Source organism: Chaetomium globosum, genomic scaffold, assembly GCF_000143365.1.
Source record: "Chaetomium globosum CBS 148.51 scaffold_5 genomic scaffold, whole genome shotgun sequence".
NCBI lineage: Eukaryota > Fungi > Ascomycota > Sordariomycetes > Sordariales > Chaetomiaceae > Chaetomium > Chaetomium globosum.
This window is the reverse complement of record NT_165980.1, coordinates 4,481,664-4,508,714: the sequence shown is the minus strand read 5'-3', so window position 1 is coordinate 4,508,714 and position 27,051 is coordinate 4,481,664. Positions and strand designations below refer to the sequence as shown.

Below are 27,051 nucleotides of genomic sequence, written 5' to 3'. Positions count from 1 at the left end.
CCGTGGTCGGAATTGGTAGGCCTCCTTGGCCTTCGCGAGGACCTTCGACTTCTCCGGGCACTCTCCTGACCACGCCGGATGTCTTCCTCCGCAGGCCGGGCACCGTATCGGAATTTCGTTTTTGTGAGTAGGGCACTGGGCCTCGCCTTCCCTGCCGCCCTCTCCATGGGCCTTGGTCCCGCAACGCGGGCACAATGGAGTCGCCTTACAATAGTGCTGCGTGTGCCCCCACTTCCAGCACTTGTAGCACTGTGTTGGACTGAGGGCAGCCCAGTAAGGCTCGCAGTCCAGTAGCTGAGCCCTCCAGATCACTCCCTCGTCACACGCCTTGCGTGCTTCCTCCTGGGAGGTTAAAGCGACCAGCACCGTTGCCCGGGGTCGCCTCCCTGTGTCTCGGCACTCTAAACTTCACTTTATCGACTGTGCGGAGGCCAGTCTCCTTTCCGAACTCCTCCTCGGTGACCCCTTGGAGGTTCTTCTTCCATACGCCTTTCAGCAGCACTGCAAAGGTTCGCTTGCTCTCTTCGGCCTGCTCTCCAAAAGCCTCCTTGACCCAGTTGGTGTTCGTCGAGTGCCAGTCTCTTGCCCCTACGCTCTGGAATGTGACGATTGTGTCGCCGCTGGGGAGCCTTCGGGCTGCGACTGCTCGCTTCCTGACTGACACTTGGTTGACCGCCTGGATGGTTTCTTGCGGGGTGCGCTTCGCGAGGTCGGCTGGCATTCCTCTGCCTCTGACTAGGATCTCCTTATTTATGCAGGTCGGCACTATCTTTGTCGGGGTGTTGGGTTGTAACTGAGGGGGGACAGCCCTGTGAGCGGCACTGCGGCCCAGGTCTTTTGGCCCAGGTTCCTTTGCCCTGGCTCCATTAACGGCTGCCTTCACTTCCTCGGCCACCACCTTGCGGAGGTTGGCCAGCGAGATGTTTCCAGTCGGTGACTGAGACGCGTCGTACATTTTCCGGATGGCCGCTAGCAGGTCTTGCCCCATGCCCCTGGCTGTCTCTTTCTTCTCTGGGTCCGCCAGTCCCACCAGCTCGTCAACCAGCTTCTTGATAGCCTCTATGTCGGAGGGCGGGGGTGAGAGGGGTGGGGTGGGAGGTAGGTGCCGGGACTGCTCTAGCCCACTCCTCACCCTTTGGACTGGAGCAGGAGGGCCGGCCATCCTGTTCCACTCATGGCTTCAGGGGGGTGCTCGTCTGGGCAACTATGGGTGGGTCGGCAGCTCGTCGGTCCGTGCGTCGGCGATGGAGATTTTTCCCCCGTTTCCAAGGCGACTGCGTGTGACGAACCTATCTCAGGACCCCGTCCTGTTAGGGTTCAGCTTCGGTCGAAGGTAATCTTTCAAGGGTGCTTAGCTCCGGTGCAGCCCAAAGGGTGCACAACAAAGACTTGTCTCAGCAGTAGGGCTTGCGATCTTGTAGCGAACTGTAGCTGTGATTGCTAACTAGAGAACTCCCCAGAGCTCTCCAGAACGAGTGGCTATATACTATCTAGGGCCCATAGGGTACCCTTCGTACCTATGTTTCCTGGATCGCCTTATCCTCTAGACGATCCATGCGGGATCGTCTTATCCATTCCGCGATCCCTTGGATCGCGAATCTCTCAGCATGATCCGTTCCTTATTGGCCTGGTGCTCCATATTTAATGATTGGTTCAGACCGCTCCCAGCGCGGGTCCCGCATGGCCGTTGCATACGACCACTTCCGTGACACTGCGTGTCCCGAATCGTCATTCTTTCCACGCCCACTGCGGCCGCGCTGCAGGTTGCGTGTCGGTGCACGTGGCGTGGTTGGATAGGGCTTCGCGAGAGCTTTCGATCAACGCTGGTTTTGAGAGTTTTGGGCCGAAACTCTATTCAGAGAAATATTATTATTATTATTATTTCCTACACCGATATGCCCTGGGGCGCGCCGGTCCTTCTATTGCTATTTACAAAGGAAACCGTACCGTATAGGCCGGATAAAAACCTCTGTCTACCACTTTGAGTCAACAATCTATGAATCCGTCATACTGCAAAAGAAAGGAGGCCCTTTGCCGGCCTCCGGGCCCTCTAGCCCTCCCCATCCACTGTTTCTAGCTCCAGCCTTCTGGCCAGCCTATACTCCAGTAGCCGGCCAGAGTCCATCAGCCAGCCAAGGACCTTCCTAACAAATCTTCTGCTCCGGGCACCTACTCCCCGTAATACGGGTTTGTAGGTCCCGATGTGACCGAATCTCTCTGCCGTCCCACGGCCTTTGTAACGGCGGGTCGGGGCACCAAACCACCAAGTGCTCCACCGTCTCCCTGCCTCTCCCGCACTCGCAATAGGGGGTACCGGACCTCCGGGACTTTTCACCCTGAACAGGTAGTCCCGGAGGCCTATATCCCCGATACGGGCCTGGGAAAGGAGGGAGCTCTGCGCCTTTGTAAGACCTTCGTGTCTCATCAGAGCTTTGTCGGTAAATAAGAGGACTGGGGGGTCTTCGTCGGCTATCCTCCTGTTTAATACCCTCTGTCGAGTAGTACTTTGTTTGACTAGCTCTCTGTTGTTCCCACCGGGCCTGCCAGGCCAGTTCGACCACCTCCTTGGTATTCGACCCCCTATTTTAAACAATTATTACTATCTCTTTTAGTATATTATTATTCATACTCCGCTATGCCCTAGGGCGTGCCGGACCCTCTGCTATTTTTGTGTACAGGAAAACCGTGCCTTCCCGGGCCGGGTGAAAAACCCATACCAACAATCAAGGAACGATGCGTTCTGGTGAGTATGCGTATACAAAGAGAGGAGGCCTCCTGGCCTCCGGACGGGGGCGCTTCAGGCCGCCGCTTCCAGCTCGAGCCTCCTGGCTAAGCTGTACATTGGCAGCTTCCCCGAGTCCATCAGCCAGTCCCCCGTGTAAACAAGAAGTCCCGTAAGCCTATTGCTCCCGTCCGGATTTGAATCAGCAGTGAGCTCTTTGCCTTGCGGAGACCGTCGTGCCTCCTTCGGGTTTCGTTCCGGAATAGCGTCTCCTGCTGATGGTCAAGTCGTCCGCCGGTCTGGCGATCGCTCTGCCGTCCCGTTCCTTTAACCACCTAGCCCTCCAGGCTCTTCTACTACCTTGTTCCTATCTACGATTCGCCCCGTCCAGCGCGCGATCGTCGTCGCGGCTTTCCCCACCGCCGTGGGCTCCCGCAGTTCCCACAGTTCGCGGCCGGCCCCTGTTGCCGATTCTCAAGCGTAGTCTCTGCTGAATCTTGCTACAGACGGTAAGAATAACGCTCCCTGCGGTCTTGCCGCCTTGACCATCGTCTAGGTCGGGTCGCTGGAGTCTGGTCTCAAAGTTCTCTTTTAATATAAAGCTTAATTTATAAGAGGTTAAAGAAGAGAAAAAAGATGATTGTAAAACTTAATATAAGTATTATTTATAGATAGCAAGTCTGAGCTTAGCTAAGTAACACAATATACTAATAGTAAGCGTAAAGGTAAAACTATATTATAGATTAGAAACCAGTGTATGTATATGTTAGGTAACGCCGACGGTAGTTTCCCCGTCGCGGGATCTGTCGCGCCTCGTCGCGATGGCTCGCAAAGGAAAGGGCAAGACCGCGCCCGGGACTGCGAAAAATACTGCACGGGCGGAGCCTGCCCCACCTACTGAAGGAAGCTCAACCAATCACAACGGACAACGACGAAGAGATGGAAAGGATTGACATTCACAATGGCCCCAACCCTCTACACGACGAATCAGACGAGGTACTTGCAGGGACAATAGTTCACTTGGCCAAGGAACCAAACGAGGCGGTCTCCCAAGTAGTGGCGACGAGATCATGACACGGCTGCGGAGGCTGCGTAGACTGGAAAGCGGAAAGGCACCAGAGACGGGAAGCGTGGGAATCGACGTTACGAGGATTCAGGAAAGCATCGTGGACGCCGTGGTGGACGGTGTCGGACAAGGGACAGGGAGGGCCATGGAGGAAGTGAGAAAACAGATGCAGGAGGTCCAGAAGGAGTTGCAAGAGGCCCGGAGGGAACTGCAGGATCAGAGAAAGAAGCAAGCACCTGCACCAGCAACAACGGTAGCCCGGTCGTGGGCTTCAGTGGTGGCTGGGGGAGGGGAGCTCCCGAAGAAAATCATACCGGGGCGGCTCAACAAGAAAATACTGGTGAGGGGATCTATAGAGCCGTCGCTGACCTGGAGGTCTCCACAAGAGATCGTCCAGGCGGTCAACGGGGTTTCCGAGAGGAAGGGAGCAGTGGCAGCATGCAAGCTCCCTAGCGGGGATGTTATCGTCACTTTTCAAGATGCTGAAGCGAAAGAATGGCACGCGAAGAACGGAGGATGGATCGGAACGGCGTTTGGAGAGGCGGCGAAAGAGGCAAAGCGGACATTTGCGGTTTTGGTGAAAGGGATGTTGAAGAGAGACTTGAAGGACGTCACAGAAGCGGCATTCGGCAAGCAGCTGGGGCTGCAGTCGGTGGAACGAGTCAAGTTCCGAATTCCAACGATCGAGGGAGTCACGAGAGCGACGGCACTGGTTACTATAACCAGTCAGGAAGAATTGAAGAGGGCCTGCGAGGAGGGAGTGGTTTGGCGGGCCTAGATGCTCAACTGCGAGCCGTACTGGTCTGCGCTGCAGGCTACCCAGTGCTATAGGTGCTGGAAATGGGGTCACACCCAACGGTTCTGCAAGAAGTCTGCGCTGTGCCCGCGCTGCGGCACAGCGGCCCATGGGGGAGGCGGGAGGGCGGGGGAAGCCCAATGCCCAACCCACGGCAACGAGATTCCATACTTTTGTCCGTGCTGTTTAGGGAGGCACCCGGCCTGGGTACGGTGGTGCCCGGAAGCAGTGAAGGCCCGGGGTGCGGCGAGGGAGGCATACCATTTCCGGCCTCGAACCTTTGAGCTTGCTTTGCAGCAACAAACACAACAGCAGCAAGAGAGACTACTACCGACATTCCGGGGTGCGTCCACCCTGGAGGAGGCCGACGATGGCTTCCAAGAAGCGGGAAAAAGGAAGAGACCACGGGGCCGAACCCCCGTCTTTCTCATAGCCCAGGAGAGACTGCAAGGAGTTCGAGGCAAGGAAAGCTGACCTTTGCGAGGAAGGTTGATAACGGATCTGACCGGAGACCGAGGAGACGGTGGGGGGCCTAGGGGTTACGACTCCAGAGGCCGCGGATACCTTGGAGGTGGACGGTCAGGATGTCGGAATGCAGGGAGCTGGGTAGGCTCCCTTCAACCATAGCACGACGAATTCTGAAGAGACGGGCCAAGGTAACATCGGTACAGGTTTTTAGTCCGACTAGGAAACCAGGACGGTTTTCCTGTACAACTAGCTAGATAATTGGACCGGCGAGCCCCAGGGCATAGCGGTGTAGGAATAATAATATTTCTTAGCGACCAGCAGTAAGTTACAGGGCCTAAGCCCTGTAACAGTGGAAGATATAGTAGTCTATACCACTATAATATTTGGCATACCTCTACATTTATCACTGTAATCCTACCTAGCCATTGGAGCGGGTTTTACTATTTCCCACTTAGATGCCCACCAACCAGGTCGCAGTGCCGTGCACGGGCCGGCCGGCTTAAGGTTGGAAAACCTGATCCTGCAAAACTCGTTTGGCTGTGGTTTGCTAAAAATCGGCTCGAAAGGCCCGTTTTGCATCAAGAGCTGCAAAGTGTATAGATATACCCTATATTATAGTAACGTATATTATAAGCGAGCGACGCCCTGTTCCCCGCAACGCGTCTCCTCTTCCTGTTCCACCAGATCCTACCACAACCAGCCCTGCGTAGCCCCCCAAAAGAAGCCAGGCTTCGCATGGCCGTTGAAGCCATCGGAAAGAACAAAAGTCTCAGTATCCGGGCCGCAGCCAGACTGTACAACGTTCCGGAAGCAACGATTCGCCACCGACGTACTGGCCCGTCTGCACGACGCGATTTACCAGCCAACTCGCGTAAGCTTACGGACCTGGAAGAGCGTACGATAGTTCAATATATACTGGAACTGGATGCGCGCGCATTTCCCCCTAGACTGCGTGGTGTTGAAGATTTGGCCCAACCACCTGCTCCGCGAACGCGATGCGCCCCCTGTCGGCAAGCTCTGGGCCCACAACTTTGTCAAGCGCCAGCCACAGCTCCGTACGCGTCGTACGCGTAGATACGACTACCAGAGGGCCAAGTGCAAAGATCCAAAGGTCATTGGCGAGTGGTTTACGCTTGTACAGAACACTAGGGCCAAATATGGGATTGTCGATGACGATGTCTATAACTTCGACGAGACTGGGTTTATGATGGGCATCATCTTCGCGGGTATGGTAGTTACGACCTCAGACGGCCGTAGCAAGGCTAAACTAGCCCAGCCTGGTAACCGCGAGTGGGCGACCGTAACCCAGGGAGTTAACGCCCTTGGCTGGACTATCCCTCCGTTCATCATCCTGGCCGCGCAATACCACCTCGCCAACTGGTACCGCGAGTGCAATCTACCACTCGACTGGCGCATCGCAACTACCGACAATGACTGGACTACCAATGCAGTTGGCCTTGACTGGATCAAGCACCTTGACTACCATACGGCGCCCCGGACAAAGGGTATACCGGTTGCTGATCCTCGACGGCCACGAAAGCCACCACTCCACCGAGTTCGAGCTCTACTGCCGGGACAACAAGATCATCACACTCTGCATCCCCCCGCACTCTTCCCACAAGTGCCAGCCACTTGATGTTGGCTGCTTCGGGCCACTGAAACAGGCATACGGTCGCCTGATCGAGGAGCTGATGCGCGCACACATCAACCATATCACCAAGTTCGAGTTCCTTGGTGCCTTTCGCGAAGCCTTCTTTGCTTCCATGACAGAGAAGAATATCCAGGGTGGGTTTGCAGGGGCCGGCATCGTACCATTCGATCCAGAGAGGGTGCTTTCTAAGCTGCATGTCAAGCTTCATACACCAACACCCCCAAACACCCGGGCCTGGCACTGCACAACCTTGGGTCTCTAAGACCCCACACAACCCCCAAGAAGCCAGCTCGTAGTCAAACCCTTATCAAGACTCACATCGCTAGCCATCAAAACAGCTCCCCAGCTTCAATGTTGGCTGCTGTTGACCAGCTAACCAAAGGTACAACGGCTGTAATGCACCAGGTGGCTCTCCTTCAGTCAGAGGTCTCTTCGCTCCGCAAGGCCAACGAGGCACTGAGCAAGCAACGGAGGGCCAAAGAAACACGTGTGCAGCTTGGAGGGTCACTTACTGTACAGGATGCACAGGATCCACTAGACCAGAGGGCTGTAGGTAAGGGGGTAGTGCAGGAAACGCAGCCGGATGGTAGTGGTACAGGGGGGGGCTCGTACGAACGTTCGGTGCTGTAGTAGATGCCGCAAGCCTGGGCCGTAATGCCCGCACTTGCCAGGAGGGTGCAGAAGCCACTGATACAGCTGTTTCTGATGTAACTGTAGTTATTTCCTAGTGTTATTGTAATATTTCTAGGGATAGTTAATGTAGTGCTGTGGGGGCTGGGTCATTCGTTGATATGGGTCATTGGTTGATAATATACGTTATATAGAGTTAGGTATTATAATCTATAATATAGTTTTAGCCCAGTATGCCGCTGCGGTATGGCGCGCAAGACATTCGAACACCTCGTACTCGAATGCAGCGGAGCCGCAGATAAGTCCCAGCCCTGGCCAGATGACGGCGCAGAGCTACTGGAGTGGCTGGATGACGTGGAGAAGGCTGCCATAGTGGTGCGGTGGGTACTTGGGCTGGGGAGGCTGAACGAGTTCCGGCTGGCGGTAGAGCTGGAAAATGAGGAGAACAACGAGGAGGCCCGCGGCGGGGCCGGAGCGGAGTAGCAGAGGGCCACCGATGGAACAGAGGTCGCAGCTCATTTTATCTATTTCGTTACTTTGACCTCGGAAGGTGGGTGAGCCCTTTCGAGGAGATGGATCCACGGGGTAGCGGCGAGGCCGCAGTGGAGGTGCGGAGGTTTTCATCCAGCTTAGGCATGGTTTTTCCTACCGAGTTAATCGCTGAGTGACCGCATGTACTTAGTACCTAGCGTGATAAGAGACATAATAATATACTACTAAACTTAATAATTTCCAAGTATTTTTTTAGAATTTAGATATATCTGGATGGTAAGGATTTAAGTTTATGACAAACCTGATATAGATAGTTTGAATTTATCCCAGAAACTCAGCCCAGCTTTGGGGGTTGGCATTACGGGGACTTACTTAGTCGAGCTTAGCTCTACAGTGGCCAGAACTCACTAATCAAATAATTTGAAATGACCCACTGTAACCAACCCACCCAGCTGGTCTGAGTCGCGGATCGGCCTGCCCATCAAGGCCATGATGCTGCCACCATTACCGACATGTGTAGCACCCCTTATTTGGAGGATACACTGGAGCAGATTTGGCCAACCCTTGAAGCCAAAACCCCCAAGATGGTTGCCCTCTTTTCTCAGTTGCTGCAGAATCAGGTAGTTATTGATATCGTGGTTGGCTATTTAAATACAATATCTAACAGAGATAGGTTATTCCGCACACGAATCTCGAGAGCGTCAATGTCGGCGACAATAACAGCAGTCAGATCTGTCTCCTGGCTTCGCTTGTAATGAGAGGCTTCGCACGCAACAACAGTGCCTTCTTGAGGAAAGGTCTCGGCCTTTATATGTTAGCCAACGGTACACCCCGTCGCGTCATTGACACGTTCTCGATGATGGGAATCATCTCTTCATACACCGTACTCAACGAACTGCTCAACGACATGGCGGAGCAGGCCAAGGATAATTTGAAGAAGGCGGCACATGACCCCAACGGTGTCGTTGTATACGACAACTTCAATCTCAAGAGTAACGTTCGCGAGCTTGTCGGCGGTAAAAAGGCATCGATGATTAATCTTACCACCGCTTCTCTTGTCGGCTGTCCCGAGCTCAACGGCCCTCTCATGCAGTCTTCACTCGACCACCTGACACAACCATTCACCCGCGAGATGGTTGTCAAATACCTTCTTCCAAGACGCAAGACCTTCGACAAAGCGTCCAAGTGACTGATGGGGCACGCCTTCTTGAAAATATTCAACCAAGACGGCGAGGAGACTCCCGCCATGCCCATTGTCAAGAGGGTCAACTATAAGGATTCGCCCTGCCTCCAGATTGGAGCTATTTTTGAAGATGAAGGCACCATTGCTGGTGTTTACCGGCTTCACGAAGAGCTCAATTACATCTTTTCCGGGTCTTCTGGGACACTGGTGGGAAGGGCCGGTCAAGTGCGACTATTTCCGCCGACATACAATTCTTCCAGCGCAGCCGCCACATCAACAAGCAAGACATTAAGTATCACCAGGTCCTACCTCTTCTGATACATGGATACACCGCAAGAATCGTCGCCATGGTGATACAAACGCTCGTTGATGAAGAGGAGATTGAGTTCGTTGATACCGCTGACTTAACCGTCGACAAGGTTAAGCGTGCCTTGCAAGCCCTCGACTGAAAACGCCTCAAGCGTATTCTGAAGGAGATCTGGAAAACCTGCTTCACGTACAATGGCTGGACCGGCAGACACGACGATTTTATGAACCCCGACGAAGATGCGAAAATTGATATCGAGTTTCGCAGTCACTGCCGGCTACTGCAGTGTGTGGAGGTCCTGCTTATCATCCATGAAGCAGTCCGTCAAGGGGATTACGGCCTGGTCAAGGACATCATTACCATGCTTCCAGTCCTCTTCTGGGGCAGCCGCGGCACCAACTACGGCCCTGAGATGCTGTATTTTGCCTGGCTTTTGCATCCAAATGTCAGCAAGGATGAGGTTACCCGCAATGCGATTCTGAAGGGCGGTCTAGTTCGCTGTACTACTGCTGGTAGTATGTACAAGGCCATTGGTCTTATGCAGGAGCATATCCACGCTGGATATGCTCATGACATCAAGACGAATCGGAACTCGACGCATGATATCGAGGCAACCTTCAGCCGGCTAGCCGTCAATGGCGCATATCTGGTTACAATTCGCCGGTCGGTTGAGAGAGTCTTTGGCAGGCAACAGAAAGGCGCGCATGCGGCTGGCGACCCTGCGACTGATATCATATCTTATGCTTGCAAGCTGTATAAGGATGGGATGCCACGCCGGGCTTCTGAGGGTCGCCCCGACGCCTTCGATGCACCTGATCTACGGGTAAAAGGTCAGCAGAATCTTCTGAAGAAATTGGATGACTTCAACGACGTTATTCCAGAGCCAAAAGATGCTGCAGATCAACGAAGTCTTCCGGGAGTTGGCAGTGGGCTGGGCGAGATTGAGATTGACTGGGCGGGCGAAGGAGAGCGGTTGTTTAACGTTGACGATGATCTCTGGGCGGATGGCTTGGATGACTTGGGCGTAGCATTCTAACGCATTTAACGCTGTTGTTGTAAGATATTAATCTTGATACTGTCGCTCTTATACCTTTACTTTATTCACATCATATAACGATCACATTTATGATATAGAGCCAGGGCTTAGGGGCAAGCAATTACAACGCCAAGACATGATAGATATATATTCAGAATCCACCGCTGACTCGAAGATGGGAGAGAACCGGAATTGGAACGCGACGGGACTTTTACTCTGTTCTACACGGTATTGATCCTGCAATGGCACGGCTCACGAGGAGGGTCCTGGGCTGGCTGATGGACTCAGGGAGGCTGCCGATGTACAGTTTGGCAAGGAGGCTCGAGCTGGAAGCGGCGGCCTAACAACTTCCCCACCTTCGGAGGCCAGGAGGCCTTCTCTCCTTGTATTCTCAGGTTCACACACACGTTTTTTCCTTAATAGTCGGTATGGTTTTTTCCATCCGGCCCGTGAGGGCGCGGTTTTCCTGTACAATAAATAGCTGAGGGTCCGGCACGCCTTAGGGCACAGCGGAGTATGAATAATAATAATAATATATATTCACAACCCGGTAGCTCTTCTACTTGCAGGATATACCCGCTGCCGCCCGCTTCCGGCTCGCATCAACAGCTGTAGCGTTGCGAGTCTGTGCCTCACGTTCTTCACGCGCTTTGGCATCCGTCTCTCTAGCTCTCTTTGCCTTACCAACATCCCAATCCTCCTTGATCCTTGCGAGCGACGCGATACAGAACGTCACTAGCTCAACCCCCTTCGTCTCAATGTGTTCCCACTCTCTCAAATGCGGCACTTTCTGCGTCAAACTCTGCATGTCTTTATAAGGGAGCTCCTTGGTGGCCCCCCGTACGTCTGAGAAAGTACGCGCAACTACGTACTGTAGCTTGCTGTCCATGAACAACTCTGGTGTAATGTCGAAGCGGCGGTGCCTCTGTTATACCAGGTTCCGGGCGTTCTTGATACACCAGGAAGATATATGCTTGAGTGCGTGTCCGGCCAGAGAACCCGTCGATGGCTTCTCGCCCTGTTTGTCGCGTGGCAGCGGGGGGGGGGGCACTTTTGCCCAGCTCGTGGTTGCAGGCGTTACAACATAAACTTTGGTCAAGCGGACGGCGATATTCGAGGTCAGGATTGTCCACATCTTCTTGAAGATATTCCAATGCGAATTTTCGGAAACAAGAAGCGTTCATGAACGCCATAGAGATAGGATCAAGCTTTTCACGTTGCGATATGTCTAGCTTCGTCCATTTGACTTTAGTTGTAAAGTCAAATAGACACTGGGAGCTAATAGTTGCCTCTAGAGTAAGCTCTTCAGGGACGGCTGGTGCTTGAGATTCTGATACAATGGTGTCTTGACTTGCTTGGGTAACGGCACTGGCATGGCTCCCCGCGTCGTTGTCACCCCCGTCATCAACCAGAGTCATTAGCTGTAGTCGACTGCTGATGACAGCAGCGTTTGGTTGGCGTTGAGCTCTCCTGGGTTGTGGCCTCTTCCTCGCGGCTGGCTTCTGCTTCTCGACGCTCCCAAGGTGATCAAAAGCCCAGTATAGAATGAAGAGATATGCGATGCCTTGGACACGGCCATCGACAGGCTGCTTGCGCACCGCTCTTCTAATGCGTTGCCAAATATCTGCGATGCTGGTGCTGGGGGGGATGCCGATTTGTATGACTGGCCTGACATCAGGAATATCCATGCCCATGCCCAGAGAAACCGTCGCTACGATGATGCGGCAGTTGGTGTCGAGGTTGGTGAAGTCTTTGAAGATGATCTCTTTATCGGTGGGCCGTACGTCTGCATCGAACCGCCGGACAACCTTGCGCGCGAAGCCCTTTTCAAACATTTACGGCGAAGAAGGTATTGCATCAAGATTATATCTTGCGCGCAGGCAAGCCGTCTTGCTATCCAGATAGATGATTGTCTAGGGAACATCCCGGACATTAACAGCGCTGGAGCCCTCCACCGGAAACTGAAGCCGGCGGTAGTCGTATATCGAGCCTCGTAGCAGCGGTTGGACGATAATGGAGATCTCGGGTCTGTCGATGGAGGTACGGATGATGCTGGGGTAGGGATTAAAGCCGGCATGCTTGAGGATATAGCCTTGATTATCTCTGTCCAAGGTCCGCAACGTATAGAGATACGTGTAATCCTCCTTGAAATGCCGCCATTCGCCGACGCAATGTAGTTCGTCAATGGCAAAGAGTCCGATCTTCGTATGGAATGCCGGGTCTCTCAGGATGGCTTTGAACTTCGGATTGAGCGCCTGTTCCGGACTCAAGAGTACGTGGCTGTATTTCCGGTCTTCGACTTCCTTCCAAACATGTTTGTTCTATCAAATGACGAAGTTACTATTTCCTCAGGGGTCAGGGGTCAGGGGCTCGCCTTAGCACGTAGTTACTTACTTTGAGGTGGGTATCTGCATCGACCCAGATGGGCCTCGACTCCGGTAACTTGGTGGCAATGTCCTGTCTCTGGCTCTCTCCCAGCGTCACTAATGGCACGATTTGAACGGTGATTCTGTCGGGTTTGATCGCGGAAAATGCGAATAATACAGCGCTTTTGCCGTAGCCGGTAGCGGCCACAAGAATGGTGTCTTGTTGGTAGATCGCGAGACTCTTTACAGCCTCAATCTGACCTCGGCGAGGCTCGTGGCCACCAGCAAGCGTACGCAAAGTCGCTGGAACGCGCTCAATATCGTCAAACACGTCCATGATATCGGGCGCAGAATGCTGAGATACGTGTGGATTGGTGGAGAGAAAATGACTACCTGAGGATGCGCTGGCTGGGAAGAACATGCAGTATTATTTCCATATTTTTACGACGCGTGGTCGTGAACTTGAATTGGGGGTTGCGGCAGAGATGGACGCGATTGTCGCTCGTGGCCACGCCTAGCAGGATATCAATCTACGTTACAGACCAATTGACAACATAAAAATGGTACCATTAGAAAGCCCTAGTCTACGCGATCCTCCACGTAAAATTTGAATATTGGAGATTGTGGTGGTGTTGCGCAATGGCGGAGTAATTTTGGCTGCATGCTTCAATTCGTATGGAAGCGCGATTGTCACTCGGCCATTTTTCCGATCGCCGACTCAGACCTCTTTCTTAGGCGATCTTGCAAAAAGAGTGGGACTGCTTCCAAATTTGACTAGCGCGACTGATGGCCCACCAAAAACGGGTGCAGCGGAGTCTTACGGTGCGTCGTCAAAACTTTCCACACGGTAGCTAACCACAAGAAGCAGATCGCCCAAGAAACGGTCTGAAAACTGAGATTAGTTTGAATATAAATGATCGCTTTTGAAGTTTGTAATAAATTATTAACTCTTTAGACTTTTATTAGTACCTAGACGGGGGGATGGCGTAGTTGGAACGTGCTGCGCATGGCAAGTCTTCTGCATGGCTGCAGAAGTCGTCGGTTCGAACCGGCTCCCCTCACTCTCCTAAGAACTGGAGGACGCTTAGAGTCAGGCCTAGCCAGCCGGGGAAGGAATCCTGAGGTATAGCCGTCGTCTCGGAGGTTAGGGGATTGGGCCCCCCTGACCAAATCAACGAACCGGGACAAAACCTCGTAACTCGGAGCGGAAAAACAGGAGTGCCATGAGCTGGGATCGAGCGCTGAGAAAAAACCCAGGGTTGTATCACCAGCCTAACAAAAGCGGAGGAAATCTACGGAGGGTAAGCTCTGTAGTAGTATGCCGACCTAGGATATGGAGACGGAAAAACTGTTGGTTGCGGAAACGGGAGGAACGGGGGTTGATGGCTTCCGGGGATAGCCGATTGCATTCGAGAGCTACGGCAGGCTCGGCAACGCTAACCAGGCCCCGGCATCTGTAGTATGAAGGATTCAGAGTGTGGGTAACGGACGGAGGTTTGCAGCCGGCCTTAGGATACGGTGTTCTCTGTATGTAGAAGAATTAGCGGTTGAGGGACCGGCGCGCCTGCGGGCATATCGGTATAGGAAATAATAGTATAATACCTGAAATGAGAAACTAGGTTTAAAATCTAAAATATAATTATTGTAACACTCTAATAAGCCAGGTGTGTTTGAATACTACTAGCAGCTAATTTTGCTTATAGTAATTTATATACAAGTTAGAGGCAATACAGGATTACAAGCTTCTCTGTTCTTCTAAACTTTTATTAATTTTATTACGAGTCTTCCTATTTGAACAGTAGTTTTTTTCTATTTGGACAGTAAAGTCCACATTACTAGCTAGATTTACCCCCAAAATCGCTATTTCCGCACCCACCAAAATACAGTGCAAGACACTGGGAAAGAATATCTTCATACAAAATCACACACTATAAGGTCTATCGACTATCAATCGGTGCCAATTCTTCAAAAAACGCATTTCCGGCCCTTCTAATTCAACGTTAACACTTCTCACGGGCCGGCTAGTTCATCCGGCCCGTCAGCGCCGGGTTGGGTGGCCGGGATGACCTCAATCACGTCCTCAGCCTCAGACTCGGTCTCGGGGTCGGTCTCAAAGGCGGCTACAGCTATCGCGGCCAGCCTCGCCGTAGAAGAGGCTGTCGCTGACCTCCTCGATCGTCCTCTTGCAGTTCTCGTAGACTGCGAATTTACGCGTGACTGCGAACTCCTTGTCGACGGTGACGAAGCTGCCCGGGTGCGGCCGCAACCGCGGCTCCGGGACCACCTTTGTGATGACCTTTGCCAGCCTTCAACCTTAAATTGTGATAGATCGCGACGCGCGCTTGGCTTCGCACGGCGCTCACGGTGATGTGGCTGCGAAGTCTGCTTTGGCTGCCGCCGCCGCTGCTGCTGCGTTGACTGCGCCGTCTCGTGCTGGGCTTCATCTTGGCCGTCGTCAGCCCTCAGGGATGACGGCACCGTTATCTTCTCGTTTTTTGGCAGGCGAGGCTGGCCACGGAGGCTTTGGACGACGTCAGGATCGCGGAGTCGGAGTAAGGGCTCGTCAATGTCCTGGGACCAAGCAGTTAGTAGCTTTTCCATAGAAAATCATAGGAAATCGTACCAGAGGCTTGGCCAGCCACCATCGCGGGTGGACATCTTCCTTGCTGAGGGCCTCGCCGTCGTCCAGCGTCTTGAAGATTATGTGGCTGCAAGGAAGCGCGTACTGCTGCATGAAGCTGCCAGTGCCAAGGCCTCAGCGGCTCAGGCTGATGTCAGGCCACGGCTTGAGGGCATCGCGGCCACGGCTAGCCGGTGCTGTTGGGCAAGGAGATCGACAGCGACGTAGGAGACTGTCATGGGGATGTTCCGTAGCCACCCTTGCTGCTGGATGAAGCGTTGGCGCGGCCGCATTTGCATCGCCGCGGCCTTCTCGTTGTAGTCTCTCTCCTTCTGCCGCATCAGCGAGATCGCGTTGTGGAGGTGGAGGAGGTCGCTTGTGCCCGCGATGAGGAAGGACTTCACGTCCTCGTGTGCCGTTTCCACAGGACTGTTGACTCGTTGGCCGAAGTTGCGGTATCGCTTGATAAAGCAGCGCGCCCACTGCTCGCGGTACGGAATGTATTCCTTCGAGATATAGCGTAGGATGTGGTTCTGCGTTGGATTGTATATAGCCTTCATCTTGTTCCATGCTGACTGGAAATCAGCCTCGTCTTCGGCGTACACGACTTGTTGCCACGCACGGAACATTCCATCGCGAGTGAAAGGGTCGGCGGCAGGCAGCAAGGCCGCACAGCCATGCTCGGCGACCTCTTGTTCAGCAGCGCGGGCGACGAGGTCGCCATCGCCGTCAGCGACCTCGGCCTCATCGTCGTCAGCCCTCGTCAGCCTCGTCGTCGCTTCTCCCGTCTTCGGCCTTCCACCTTGACCGGATTCTTGCCCTCACATGCGCGTTGATGTGATAGACACACAGCTGTTGCTGCGCACCCGGGAAGGTCGCCCTGAGGGCATTTTTGAGGGCTGTCTTCTTGACTGTGATCACCACGGTTGGTGCCGGCACATGAAGGTCTTGATGTTGACAAAGCTATAGGAAGCCGTCTTCCTTCTCTATGTTGATGAGGCCAAACGCGAAGTTGGCTACCGACTTCTGGTCCGTGATGCCTATGACCTCGGAGAGATACATGTGAAAACGGTTCGTTTTGTACGTGTTGTCAAGTCCCAGGACTTCAGGAAACTGGCGCCACATCTTCTCTGACCAAGGGTAAGTCCACAGGACATCCTCGACCTTGTTGTCATCGTCAACCTTGATCCAGTGACGAAGGTTGTTATCTTGAAGCTGCTTAATCCAGGCCTGGGTGGTTGACAAGCCGTTGAGTCCTTTGATGCTGATCTTCTGTCTGTCGTTATAGATGTCTGACTGACGAAAGAACGTAGGTTCGGCGCAGCTAGAGTCTCTCATGATCTCTAACTCTCGCGCGCAGGAAGGGCCCGGTGCTTGGTCAAATCTCGCGCTTGTTGCTGCTGGGCTAGGGTACGCTGGCGATGCATTATGTGTGCTGACGAGTCGAGAGACGGTGGGTTGTTGTGCTCGGGGTAGTCAACGCGATACGACCACTTCTAGCCGGAACGCTTCGTCGCTGATGCTATGACTTTAAACGGGCAGTCGAGCCGCTGAGTCGAGGATCTTCGGATTCCTGTGCTTGTGGACGTTTAAGAGCCGGCGCGATCGCAGGCAAGGACATAGTATGTGTATTTCTTCTTGGCATAGACCTCGCGAGGGTTTGCACTCTTCAGAATCCTGATAGCCGCGCCGTTATCGCGATGGAACGTCTGCAGAAAGGCCAAAAGCTCGTCAAAAGAGTCGTACAGCCCCGAGAGCGGCGGCGATGGAATAACGGGCTCTGGCGCCAATTCTGCAGTCTCTATGACTTCCTCAACGCCTGACGAGGCCATCAGGGGCGGCAGCGGCGGCAGCAGGGCGTCTTCTGGCAAGGAATTGGCGGTTTCTGCGGTCGCGATAGCATCAGACAACTGTGTCCGTCCCAAAGGAAACCGTACCGTATAGGCCGGATAAAAACCTCTGTCTACCACTTTGAGACAACAATCTATGAATCCGTCATACTGCAAAAGAAAGGAGGCCCTTTGCCGGCCTCCGGGCCCTCTAGTCCAGTAGCCGGCCAGAGTCCATCAGCCAGCCAAGGACCTTCCTAACAAATCTTCTGCTCCGGGTACCTACTCCCCGTAATGCGGTTTGTAGGTCCCGATGTGACCTAATCTCTCTGCCGTCCCACGGCCTTTGTAACGGCGGGTAACTCATAAAAGAGGCTGACGTATATTACTAAATTTGCTGGCGTCGCTTCGTTGTCGGTCGCGCGGCCCTTCGCTGCGCTACAGGGCGTTTCTTTTCTCTCTCCTCCTGGCAATTTTCCTGTCCCTCTCCGGAGGACAATCTGGGTTAGGGTTGAGTTACGGGAGAGACGAAGCGCCAATATCTGTCCGTCGGCCAACTCCATCCACTTGAGCCTTCTTATTAAACTTGTACTAATTAGCTCGAATGCTTTGGGTTTGGCCCGAACGTAAGGCCTCGACCGCTAATTGGATCCGTTCTTCGTGCTGCAGAGGCTTTGGCATTTTGCCGGGTACGATGACATGATAAGGTGCATCCAAAGTGGACGTGGTGGGGTGCGGGGTTAGAAAGTGGCCGGAAAAGTGATAGATTACGTTACTATTATAATTCTTTAGTAATATTAATATTAATATAAGTAAGGGAAAAGATTCTTTTTTAGAAACAGGATTAATCCCTTATAATAAACCGGGGGGGGACACCCCTAGTCCTCTCTAACAAGAGGGAAAGTAGGTTATGATTTTAGAGTTTTATAGGCCGCGCGTCAGGGCACCGTTATATTTAATTAGAGGGCAGGATCCTCCTTAATTTTTTAGCAGGGTAGCTACTTCTTATCTTTCTTTACTATACTTGTAGTAGAAGTAACCTTTTAACGCGGGTGTTGGAACCGTAGCCCTATGACTAGAGGGCTATACACGTAGGCCTTATGAGACTATAATTGTAGGATATAGTGTAGAAGGTTACTATTCTTGAGCTATCTCCTCCCTTAAACGATAGTGATATTACAAAGTGTATAGTACTATACGGCGCAAGTATTGGTAGTATATATAGTTTTTAAGGTATATCGCTACTTTAAATGGAGGCTTAATTAGGCAAGGGCTTTGATTTAGCCCTAAACTGGGCTATAGGACTATATATCCGATACAATAAGTTGTTGATAAGATGTAATCGATCTTGTGAATACTTATAAGGTAGAGCCTGCGAGTCCCTAAATCGTGGAAGAGGATCCCCGATAAACGATTAGGGATTCCCCATATAGGTGAACCAATCTTGGAGGAGAATAGTTCTACTAATAGATTAATAAAACCGGTAATTGGATCTTGGAAAAAATCCTAAGTAGTAGGTAGTTGATATATACAAAACTGCGTACTATAGGGAAATGGAATAATATGATCTAAAGTAATATTATTATTATCATACTCCGCTATGCGCTAGGGCGTGCCGGACCCTCTGCTATTTAGTGTACAGGAAAACCGTGCCTTCCCGGGCAGGATGAAAAGCCCATACGGACTGTTAAGGAAAATACGTGTGTGTGAGTCTAAGAATACAAAGGGAGGAGGCCTCCTGGCTTCCGAAATTGTGAGGGGGGGTTATTCGGCCGCCGCTTCCAGCTCAAGCCTCCTTGCCAAACTGTACATCGGCAGCCTCCCCGAGTCCATCAGCCAGCCCAGGACCCTCCTCGTGAGCCGTGCCGTTGCAGGATCAATACTGTGTAGAACAGAGTAAAAGTCCCGTCGTGTCCGAATCCCAGTTCTCTCCCATCTTCGAGTCAACGGTGGGGCCAAACACCACACCACCAGGTGTTCGGCAGTCTCTCGTCCCTCGCCACACTCGCAGGCAGGAGTCAGAACCTCCGGGACTCCCCGTGTAAACAAGAAGTCCCGTAAGCCTATTGCTTCCGGCCGGATTTGAATCAGCAGTGAGCTCTTTGCCTTGCTGAGACCGTCGTGCCTCCTTAGGGTTTCGTTCCGGAATAGCGTCTCCTGTTGATGGTCAAAGTCGTCCGCCGGCCTGGTGATCGCTCTGCCGTCCCGTTCCTTTAACCACCTCTTTCCAAGCCTCTTCTACTACCCTGTCCGTGTCTGCGATGCCCCCCGTCCAGCGCGCGATCGTGCTCGCGGCTTTCTCCACCGCCGTGGGCTCCCGTAGCTCTACGGTTCGTGGCCGGCTCCTGTTGCCGCTCCTCGAGCGTAGTCTCTGCTATATCTTGCTACAGGCGGTAATAATAACGCTCCCTGCGGTCTTCTTGCCGCCCTGACCGTCGTCTAGGTCGGTTCGCTGGAGTCTGGTCTCAAAGTCCGCAAACCGTAGGTCCAACGGCGGCACCCACGTCTCCGTCTCGAGATTGCGGATGGGAGTGTGCTTGAAGACTCCCGCTACAATCCGCAAGCTTTTGTTATGGGCGTTCCCGAGGGCCTTGGTGATGCCTTTCTTTACCGGCTCGCCTCTCACATCCGTGGGGTCCTTTCCCATTTATCTATTATATTTCAAGGTTATTTTGTTAAGTTTAAGAAACCTTGTATAACGGGAAGGGCTCCCAAGCACCCACGAAATACTATCAAGCACCCAGCTATACCTAATTGGGATAATCGTTTTTCTTTTACCAGTGACGGACCGTCAGCTTGCGTAACATATGTAATTATGTAAAACAGGGCTAACAGCGCCAGAAGTTCCGAGATTTCCCCAATGGCACAGCAAAATCATCATGTCAATTGACGTTGTTCCAACAATCCTGTTTACATGGGAAGGATAGATACTCTTGAGTGACCTCAATCCTCTATAGTAGTGTCTTCTTCCTCGCCTTCGTCGTCTTCCTCAAGAGCTGCAGCATCCTCACGAGCCAGCCGAGCATCAGCCTCTCCGTCAGCAAGCAACGCATCATGTGTATCCTCGACCTCGGGATCAACAGAATCGAGGGCATCAATGATGCGCTGATACGCTCGCGGCGGTGCCGTTTCACGCTCGTATAGATCTTCTTCAACTTCCTGCAGCCGCAGTAACCCCAGCTTTGTAGTTGTCCCTGCAGGAGTTGATGTGGCTGCCTCCGTCTCTGATGTAACTGCTACCACAATGCAGTCAGCTTCCTGAGTTTGCCGCCGAGCTTGTAGCTGCGGCTGTTGCTTGCGAGGGCGGCCGCGTGGCTTGCCCGCCGATGGTCCCTTCATTATGAGAGGAGCAGTTGACGGGAACTGCCGTAGCTGGTTCATTCTCGAGCTCATATTCGAACGCCGAAGGCAGCCGCTTGGTACCAGTGATTCACTCACCCTTCTTTTTCGAAGCAGGGACCGAGGCGATGGCCCCAGCAGGTCTGCCTTTACCCTTGACCTTGACGGGCTCAGCGGGATATTTGGCACGCCGTTGATGATCTGCTGCTCCTCTCCGTCGGTCACAGGCCGATAACTCTACCAATGCTTGTGGATTTGCTTCAGCTCAACGGGGCCATCACCGGTAAGATGCTTATAGAGAGTGTGGCGGCAGGGAAGCCCATGGGTAGCCGGCCGCGGACATGTGCAAATATCGCCCTCCCCACACAGCGCGTCTTTCGCGGGTTGCTTTGCCACTTCAGTAGGAAGCAAATGCAATGCGTAAGTTGAAATCTGGCCCCGGATGTAGCTGCAGATGACGCCATGACAGCGAGTAGGGACCTTGTTCGTGTTCCAGGAAGTGTTGTGGTCAAGGGCGCTGCGTTGGTTCTTCTAGAACAGCACGAGGCGCTCGAAGACGCTCTTGAGGTCAACCCTGGATGTGACCAGGTATTTCTTGATGGAAGAATGGGATGATTCAACTGCTGAAGTAGTAATGTGGCCCATGTGAGGCACCTGGTTGGCCCAGCAGATCACTAGTTTCTCCTTCTCGATGTCAGCAAAGATTAGAAAGCGCCCAAAAAGATCCTTACCTTCTTTCAAGGTGTTAGCCACACATTCACGGCATATTTGACCGTTTCCTCTGGATGTTTCCCGGCCAATCTGAATCTGGCAAGCGATTGCTCGTACACTTTGGGAGTACTGGCAGACAGGAGAGCGTTCCATTCCTTCAGGAATTCCTTGAACTTAGGGTGACGGTGGTATTCGCTGCCCTGCTTGATTGCTGCTGGAAAGAATTGTCGGGTCTTGGAAATCACGTTCATGTTAACGTGCCAGCGGCAGAGGAGGTGTGGAATCGGGCGCCACGCATCGCTAGCTTTGAGGGCAATGAGCAGGGCTAGTTCACGATCTGCAACAATCAGAGTAGGCGAATGTTGTGCTTCGTTAGGATCCTTAGCTGGGCATCTAGAGCGCCTTCGTAATGATCCTGCTTCTCCCCGCTCATGAACGTGATCGACAAGTTAAAAGTCTTGTTTTCCTGTGTAACGCCGCAGTCGTTAAACATTGGCATCCCGTGGCAATTGGTTTTGTAGGTGGAATCCAGCAAAAGGAGGTCGGGATTCTGCTTGAAGAGCTCCAGGCCGCTCTTGGGAGAGATGGTAAGAGAGGTAATGCGATTTTGGTTGTCCCGGGTGTCGATGTACTCGTACTGGCTCTCAGCAGGCACAAGGAAGTCCTCGTACAAGGTTTGGAGTGGCGAACGGCCCCGGAGTTCCTGGCGGCGATGTTGTTGAAGAAGGTTCGTTATGTCCTTGCCCATGACTCCAACCCGAGCAGCATCTATCGCAGCAAGGATGTGAGAAGGTCTACTGCCAGCGTTGGCCATCTGGATGACCTCTTCCTGATGGACAGCCAAAACTCGGGTGCGGTTCAAAGCAAACGAAGCCGCTTTATTCCAGCCGTGACTGTGACTTGAGAGCTCCTCTTCAGGCACCTCTAACAGCCACTTGCCGTCAGCTAGCGGCTTGGCTGTCAGTCGAAACTTGCAGCCGGTTATCTGGGTGCTGGACTTCCTCCGCTTGCTCTCGTGAATTTCGGAGGAGCGTTGATCTTTGTACTTGCGAGCCTTGGCACATCTGAACTTGTATTTGAGTCCGTTTTTCCCATTCCTGACGATGCTATAGCCGTGTTCCTGTCCGTGAGTGCAGATATCTTGAAACAGGTCGTCTAGGCTCTCGTAGATCTTGACGGGTGGCGGCGGGCCGCACGGTCGAGGGATCGGTTCGGTGGAATGCTCTGTCATGGCAAAGGTACCTATTCTAGAAGTGTATCGAGAGGGTCAGTTTGAGCCCCTAAGCATAAAAGAAATGGCAGCGTACCGGCGTGAGGGCATTACATGAAGAGATCGGTTTGTCGATGTGACTGGGTCGTCGGCAATTTTGCTGCTGCTTCGGCGCTGTTGATCTCGAAGCGACTTTGCGGAAGTTACGCAACGGTATAATAAGCTGGCCGTGGAACGGAAACTCAAAACCCAAGATTTCGCCTTATCGAGGATTGCAGCAAAGACGTGGGGCCCGAGCCTATCCAGGGCTCGGGAGGTCTACGTAAAGTGCATCCGCAGTGCCATAGCTTACGGAGCCTCCAGCTTCCACCAACCAACAGCTCCAAGAGCTACAGGGCCGAAGGGGCCTGCAAAGGTCTTGTCAAAAGCTCAGAACAGGAGCCTTCGAATAGTAGTAGGGGCATACAAGTCAGCTCCTATTCGGTGCCTAGAAACAGAGGCCTGGGTGCCACCGCTAGACTTATATCTCAACAAGCGGCTGGCTGACTTCGAGGGCCGGCTACAGAAGCAGGCCCTACAATCAGGGGCTGGGCCGGAGGCTGAGAGAATAACCACGGGGCATCTAATCACTGAGGCCTGCAATAAGGTCTACCGAACGTTCAACAAGAGGAGGAAAACCCGAGGCCGGAGGCCCCGTCAGGGCCCGCAGAGTCCCACGCCCACTGAACTAGCCGCTAGTGTAGTGGCCCAGTGGGTTAACTACAAATGGAAGACCGGGGGGAAGGATAGGGGGTCGAATACCAAGGAGGTGGTCGAACTGGCCTGGCAGGCCCGGTGGGAACAACAGAGAGCTAGTCAACAAAGTACTACTCGACAGAGGGTATTAAACAGGAGGATAGCCGACGAAGACCCCCCAGCCCTCTTATTTACCGACAAAGCTCTGACGGGACACGAAGGTCTTACAAAGGCGCAGAGCTCCCTCCTTTCCCAGGCCCGTATCGGGGATATAGGCCTCCGGGACTACCTGTTCAGGGTGAAAGTCCCGGAGGTCCGCAACCCCTATTGCGAGTGCGGGAGAGGCAGGGAGACGGTGGAGCACTTGGTGGTTTGGTGCCCCGACCCGCCGTCACAAAGGCCGTGGGACGGCAGAGAGATTCGGTCACATCGGGACCTACAAACCGTATTACGGGGAGTAGGTGCCCGGAGCAGAAGATTTGTTAAGAAGGTCCTTGGCTGGCTGATGGACTCTGGCCGGCTACTGGACTAGAGGGCCCGGAGGCCGGCAAAGGGCCTCCTTTCTTTTGCAGTATGACGGATTCATAGATTGTTGTCTCAAAGTGGTAGACAGAGGTTTTTATCCGGCCTATACGGTACGGTTTCCTTTGTAAATAGCAGTAGAAAGACCGGCTCGCCCCAGGGCATATTGGTGTAGGAAATAATGATAATAAGCTGGCCAGGTGACAGCGGCCCGAAATTTTGGTATTGGTGATTCACTCGGACGTATTGAAAAAATGATTATCTCGATTAGGTATAGCTGGGTGCTTGATAGTATTTCGTGGGTGCTTGGGAGCCCTTCCCATAAGAAATATTATAGATATAAAGCCTAGTTATTTAAAGTAGTTATTAAAGAGGTTATAAAAAAAACTACTAACTAAGGAATCACTTATCTTAGATAATATTTATATATTATTATTATTTCTCTTATCACGCTAGGTACTAAGTACATGCGGTCACTCAGCGATTAACTCGGTAGGAAAAACCATGCCTAAGCTGGATGAAAACCTCCGCACCTCCACTGCGGCCTCGCCGCTACCCCGTGGATCCATCTCCTCGAAAGGGCTCACCCACCTTCCGAGGTCAAAGTAACGAAATAGATAAAATGAGCTGCGACCTCTGTTCCATCGGTGGCCCTCTGCTACTCCGCTCCGGCCCCGCCGCGGGCCTCCTCGTTGTTCTCCTCATTTTCCAGCTCTACCGCCAGCCGGAACTCGTTCAGCCTCCCCAGCCCAAGTACCCACCGCACCACTATGGCAGCCTTCTCCACGTCATCCAGCCACTCCAGTAGCTCTGCGCCGTCATCTGGCCAGGGCTGGGACTTATCTGCGGCTCCGCTGCATTCGAGTACGAGGTGTTCGAATGTCTTGCGCGCCATACCGCAGCGGCATACTGGCTAAAACTATATTATAGATTATAATACCTAACTCTATATAACGTATATTATCAACCAATGACCCATATCAACGAATGACCCAGCCCCCACAGCACTACATTAACTATCCCTAGAAATATTACAATAACACTAGGAAATAACTACAGTTACATCAGAAACAGCTGTATCAGTGGCTTCTGCACCCTCCTGGCAAGTGCGGGCATTACGGCCAGGCTTGCGGCATCTACTACAGCACCGAACGTTCGTACGAGCCCCCCCTGTACCACTACCATCCGGCTGCGTTTCCTGCACTACCCCCTTACCTACAGCCCTCTGGTCTAGTGGATCCTGTGCATCCTGTACAGTAAGTGACCCTCCAAGCTGCACACGTGTTTCTTTGGCCCTCCGTTGCTTGCTCAGTGCCTCGTTGGCCTTGCGGAGCGAAGAGACCTCTGACTGAAGGAGAGCCACCTGGTGCATTACAGCCGTTGTACCTTTGGTTAGCTGGTCAACAGCAGCCAACATTGAAGCTGGGGAGCTGTTTTGATGGCTAGCGATGTGAGTCTTGATAAGGTTTGACTACGAGCTGGCTTCTTGGGGGTTGTGTGGGGTCTTAGAGACCCAAGGTTGTGCAGTGCCAGGCCGGGTGTTTGGGGGTGTTGGTGTATGAAGCTTGACATGCAGCTTAGAAAGCACCCTCTCTGGATCGAATGGTACGATGCCGGCCCCTGCAAACCCACCCTGGATATTCTTCTCTGTCATGGAAGCAAAGAAGGCTTCGCGAAAGGCACCAAGGAACTCGAACTTGGTGATATGGTTGATGTGTGCGCGCATCAGCTCCTCGATCAGGCGACCGTATGCCTGTTTCAGTGGCCCGAAGCAGCCAACATCAAGTGGCTGGCACTTGTGGGAAGAGTGCGGGGGGATGCAGAGTGTGATGATCTTGTTGTCCCGGCAGTAGAGCTCGAACTCGGTGGAGTGGTGGCTTTCGTGGCCGTCGAGGATCAGCAACCGGTATACCCTTTGTCCGGGGCGCCGTATGGTAGTCAAGGTGCTTGATCCAGTCAAGGCCAACTGCATTGGTAGTCCAGTCATTGTCGGTAGTTGCGATGCGCCAGTCGAGTGGTAGATTGCACTCGCGGTACCAGTTGGCGAGGTGGTATTGCGCGGCCAGGATGATGAACGGAGGGATAGTCCAGCCAAGGGCGTTAACTCCCTGGGTTACGGTCGCCCACTCGCGGTTACCAGGCTGGGCTAGTTTAGCCTTGCTACGGCCGTCTGAGGTCGTAACTACCATACCCGCGAAGATGATGCCCATCATAAACCCAGTCTCGTCGAAGTTATAGACATCGTCATCGACAATCCCATATTTGGCCCTAGTGTTCTGTACAAGCGTAAACCACTCGCCAATGACCTTTGGATCTTTGCACTTGGCCCTCTGGTAGTCGTATCTACGCGTACGACGCGTACGGAGCTGTGGCTGGCGCTTGACAAAGTTGTGGGCCCAGAGCTTGCCGACAGGGGGCGCATCGCGTTCGCGGAGCAGGTGGTTGGCCAAATCTTCAACACCACGCAGTCTAGGGGGAAATGCGCGCGCATCCAGTTCCAGTATATATTGAACTATCGTACGCTCTTCCAGGTCCGTAAGCTTACGCGAGTTGGCTGGTAAATCGCGTCGTGCAGACGGGCCAGTACGTCGGTGGCGAATCGTTGCTTCCGGAACGTTGTACAGTCTGGCTGCGGCCCGGATACTGAGACTTTTGTTCTTTCCGATGGCTTCAACGGCCATGCGAAGCCTGGCTTCTTTTGGGGGGCTACGCAGGGCTGGTTGTGGTAGGATCTGGTGGAACAGGAAGAGGAGACGCGTTGCGGGGAACAGGGCGTCGCTCGCTTATAATATACGTTACTATAATATAGGGTATATCTATACACTTTGCAGCTCTTGATGCAAAACGGGCCTTTCGAGCCGATTTTTAGCAAACCACAGCCAAACGAGTTTTGCAGGATCAGGTTTTCCAACCTTAAGCCGGCCGGCCCGTGCACGGCACTGCGACCTGGTTGGTGGGCATCTAAGTGGGAAATAGTAAAACCCGCTCCAATGGCTAGGTAGGATTACAGTGATAAATGTAGAGGTATGCCAAATATTATAGTGGTATAGACTACTATATCTTCCACTGTTACAGGGCTTAGGCCCTGTAACTTACTGCTGGTCGCTAAGAAATATTATTATTCCTACACCGCTATGCCCTGGGGCTCGCCGGTCCAATTATCTAGCTAGTTGTACAGGAAAACCGTCCTGGTTTCCTAGTCGGACTAAAAACCTGTACCGATGTTACCTTGGCCCGTCTCTTCAGAATTCGTCGTGCTATGGTTGAAGGGAGCCTACCCAGCTCCCTGCATTCCGACATCCTGACCGTCCACCTCCAAGGTATCCGCGGCCTCTGGAGTCGTAACCCCTAGGCCCCCCACCGTCTCC

The 27,051-nt window shown here is 53.0% G+C and overlaps 10 protein-coding genes across 10 annotated transcripts in view; 4 read left to right on the top strand and 6 right to left on the bottom strand.

Annotated features, from left to right (window-relative positions):
- Positions 1 to 1,162, bottom strand: part of CHGG_08299 (uncharacterized protein) — a gene marked incomplete at both ends in the record, with an annotated part of 4,616 nt that extends 3,454 nt beyond the window's left edge. The window contains one exon of the mRNA XM_001225954.1: positions 324 to 1,162. Within this exon, the coding sequence (XP_001225955.1) occupies positions 324 to 1,162 (839 nt within the window). The remainder of the gene's footprint in view (positions 1 to 323) is intronic.
- Positions 1,163 to 1,728: 566 nt separating this feature from the next.
- Positions 1,729 to 2,425, bottom strand: CHGG_08298 (uncharacterized protein; the record flags this gene model as incomplete). Its single annotated transcript, XM_001225953.1, has 2 exons — positions 1,729 to 1,851; positions 2,174 to 2,425. The coding sequence occupies 2 exons, from the start codon at positions 2,423 to 2,425 to the stop codon at positions 1,729 to 1,731; spliced, it is 375 nt and encodes a 124-aa protein (XP_001225954.1).
- A 1,258-nt stretch (positions 2,426 to 3,683) lies between these two features.
- On the top strand, positions 3,684 to 4,566 carry CHGG_08297 (uncharacterized protein; the record flags this gene model as incomplete). The annotated part of the gene is made up of 2 exons (XM_001225952.1): positions 3,684 to 3,718; positions 3,819 to 4,566. 2 exons carry the CDS (start codon positions 3,684 to 3,686, stop codon positions 4,564 to 4,566), a joined length of 783 nt encoding a protein of 260 aa, XP_001225953.1.
- Positions 4,567 to 5,787: 1,221 nt separating this feature from the next.
- CHGG_08296 (uncharacterized protein) lies at positions 5,788 to 7,816 on the top strand (the record flags this gene model as incomplete). Its single annotated transcript, XM_001225951.1, has 5 exons — positions 5,788 to 5,923; positions 6,000 to 6,432; positions 6,524 to 6,837; positions 7,086 to 7,311; positions 7,555 to 7,816. 5 exons carry the CDS (start codon positions 5,788 to 5,790, stop codon positions 7,814 to 7,816), a joined length of 1,371 nt encoding a protein of 456 aa, XP_001225952.1.
- Positions 7,817 to 8,732: 916 nt separating this feature from the next.
- CHGG_08295 (uncharacterized protein) lies at positions 8,733 to 10,351 on the top strand (the record flags this gene model as incomplete). The annotated part of the gene is made up of 2 exons (XM_001225950.1): positions 8,733 to 8,963; positions 9,470 to 10,351. The coding sequence occupies 2 exons, from the start codon at positions 8,733 to 8,735 to the stop codon at positions 10,349 to 10,351; spliced, it is 1,113 nt and encodes a 370-aa protein (XP_001225951.1).
- Positions 10,352 to 10,910: 559 nt separating this feature from the next.
- On the bottom strand, positions 10,911 to 13,054 carry CHGG_08294 (uncharacterized protein; the record flags this gene model as incomplete). The annotated part of the gene is made up of 4 exons (XM_001225949.1): positions 10,911 to 11,153; positions 11,224 to 12,174; positions 12,289 to 12,654; positions 12,746 to 13,054. 4 exons carry the CDS (start codon positions 13,052 to 13,054, stop codon positions 10,911 to 10,913), a joined length of 1,869 nt encoding a protein of 622 aa, XP_001225950.1.
- A 1,673-nt stretch (positions 13,055 to 14,727) lies between these two features.
- Positions 14,728 to 17,169, bottom strand: CHGG_08293 (uncharacterized protein; the record flags this gene model as incomplete). The annotated part of the gene is made up of 5 exons (XM_001225948.1): positions 14,728 to 15,288; positions 15,341 to 15,425; positions 15,596 to 16,157; positions 16,408 to 16,633; positions 16,987 to 17,169. The coding sequence occupies 5 exons, from the start codon at positions 17,167 to 17,169 to the stop codon at positions 14,728 to 14,730; spliced, it is 1,617 nt and encodes a 538-aa protein (XP_001225949.1).
- A 2,940-nt stretch (positions 17,170 to 20,109) lies between these two features.
- CHGG_08292 (uncharacterized protein) lies at positions 20,110 to 20,505 on the bottom strand (the record flags this gene model as incomplete). Its single annotated transcript, XM_001225947.1, has 1 exon — positions 20,110 to 20,505. One exon carries the CDS (start codon positions 20,503 to 20,505, stop codon positions 20,110 to 20,112), a length of 396 nt encoding a protein of 131 aa, XP_001225948.1.
- A 416-nt stretch (positions 20,506 to 20,921) lies between these two features.
- On the top strand, positions 20,922 to 23,693 carry CHGG_08291 (uncharacterized protein; the record flags this gene model as incomplete). Its single annotated transcript, XM_001225946.1, has 5 exons — positions 20,922 to 20,925; positions 20,975 to 21,093; positions 21,749 to 22,067; positions 22,194 to 22,342; positions 22,650 to 23,693. The coding sequence occupies 5 exons, from the start codon at positions 20,922 to 20,924 to the stop codon at positions 23,691 to 23,693; spliced, it is 1,635 nt and encodes a 544-aa protein (XP_001225947.1).
- Positions 23,694 to 24,341: 648 nt separating this feature from the next.
- On the bottom strand, positions 24,342 to 26,364 carry CHGG_08290 (uncharacterized protein; the record flags this gene model as incomplete). Its single annotated transcript, XM_001225945.1, has 5 exons — positions 24,342 to 24,592; positions 24,899 to 25,069; positions 25,316 to 25,649; positions 25,801 to 26,135; positions 26,229 to 26,364. The coding sequence occupies 5 exons, from the start codon at positions 26,362 to 26,364 to the stop codon at positions 24,342 to 24,344; spliced, it is 1,227 nt and encodes a 408-aa protein (XP_001225946.1).
- Between the last annotated feature and the right edge of the window lie 687 nt (positions 26,365 to 27,051).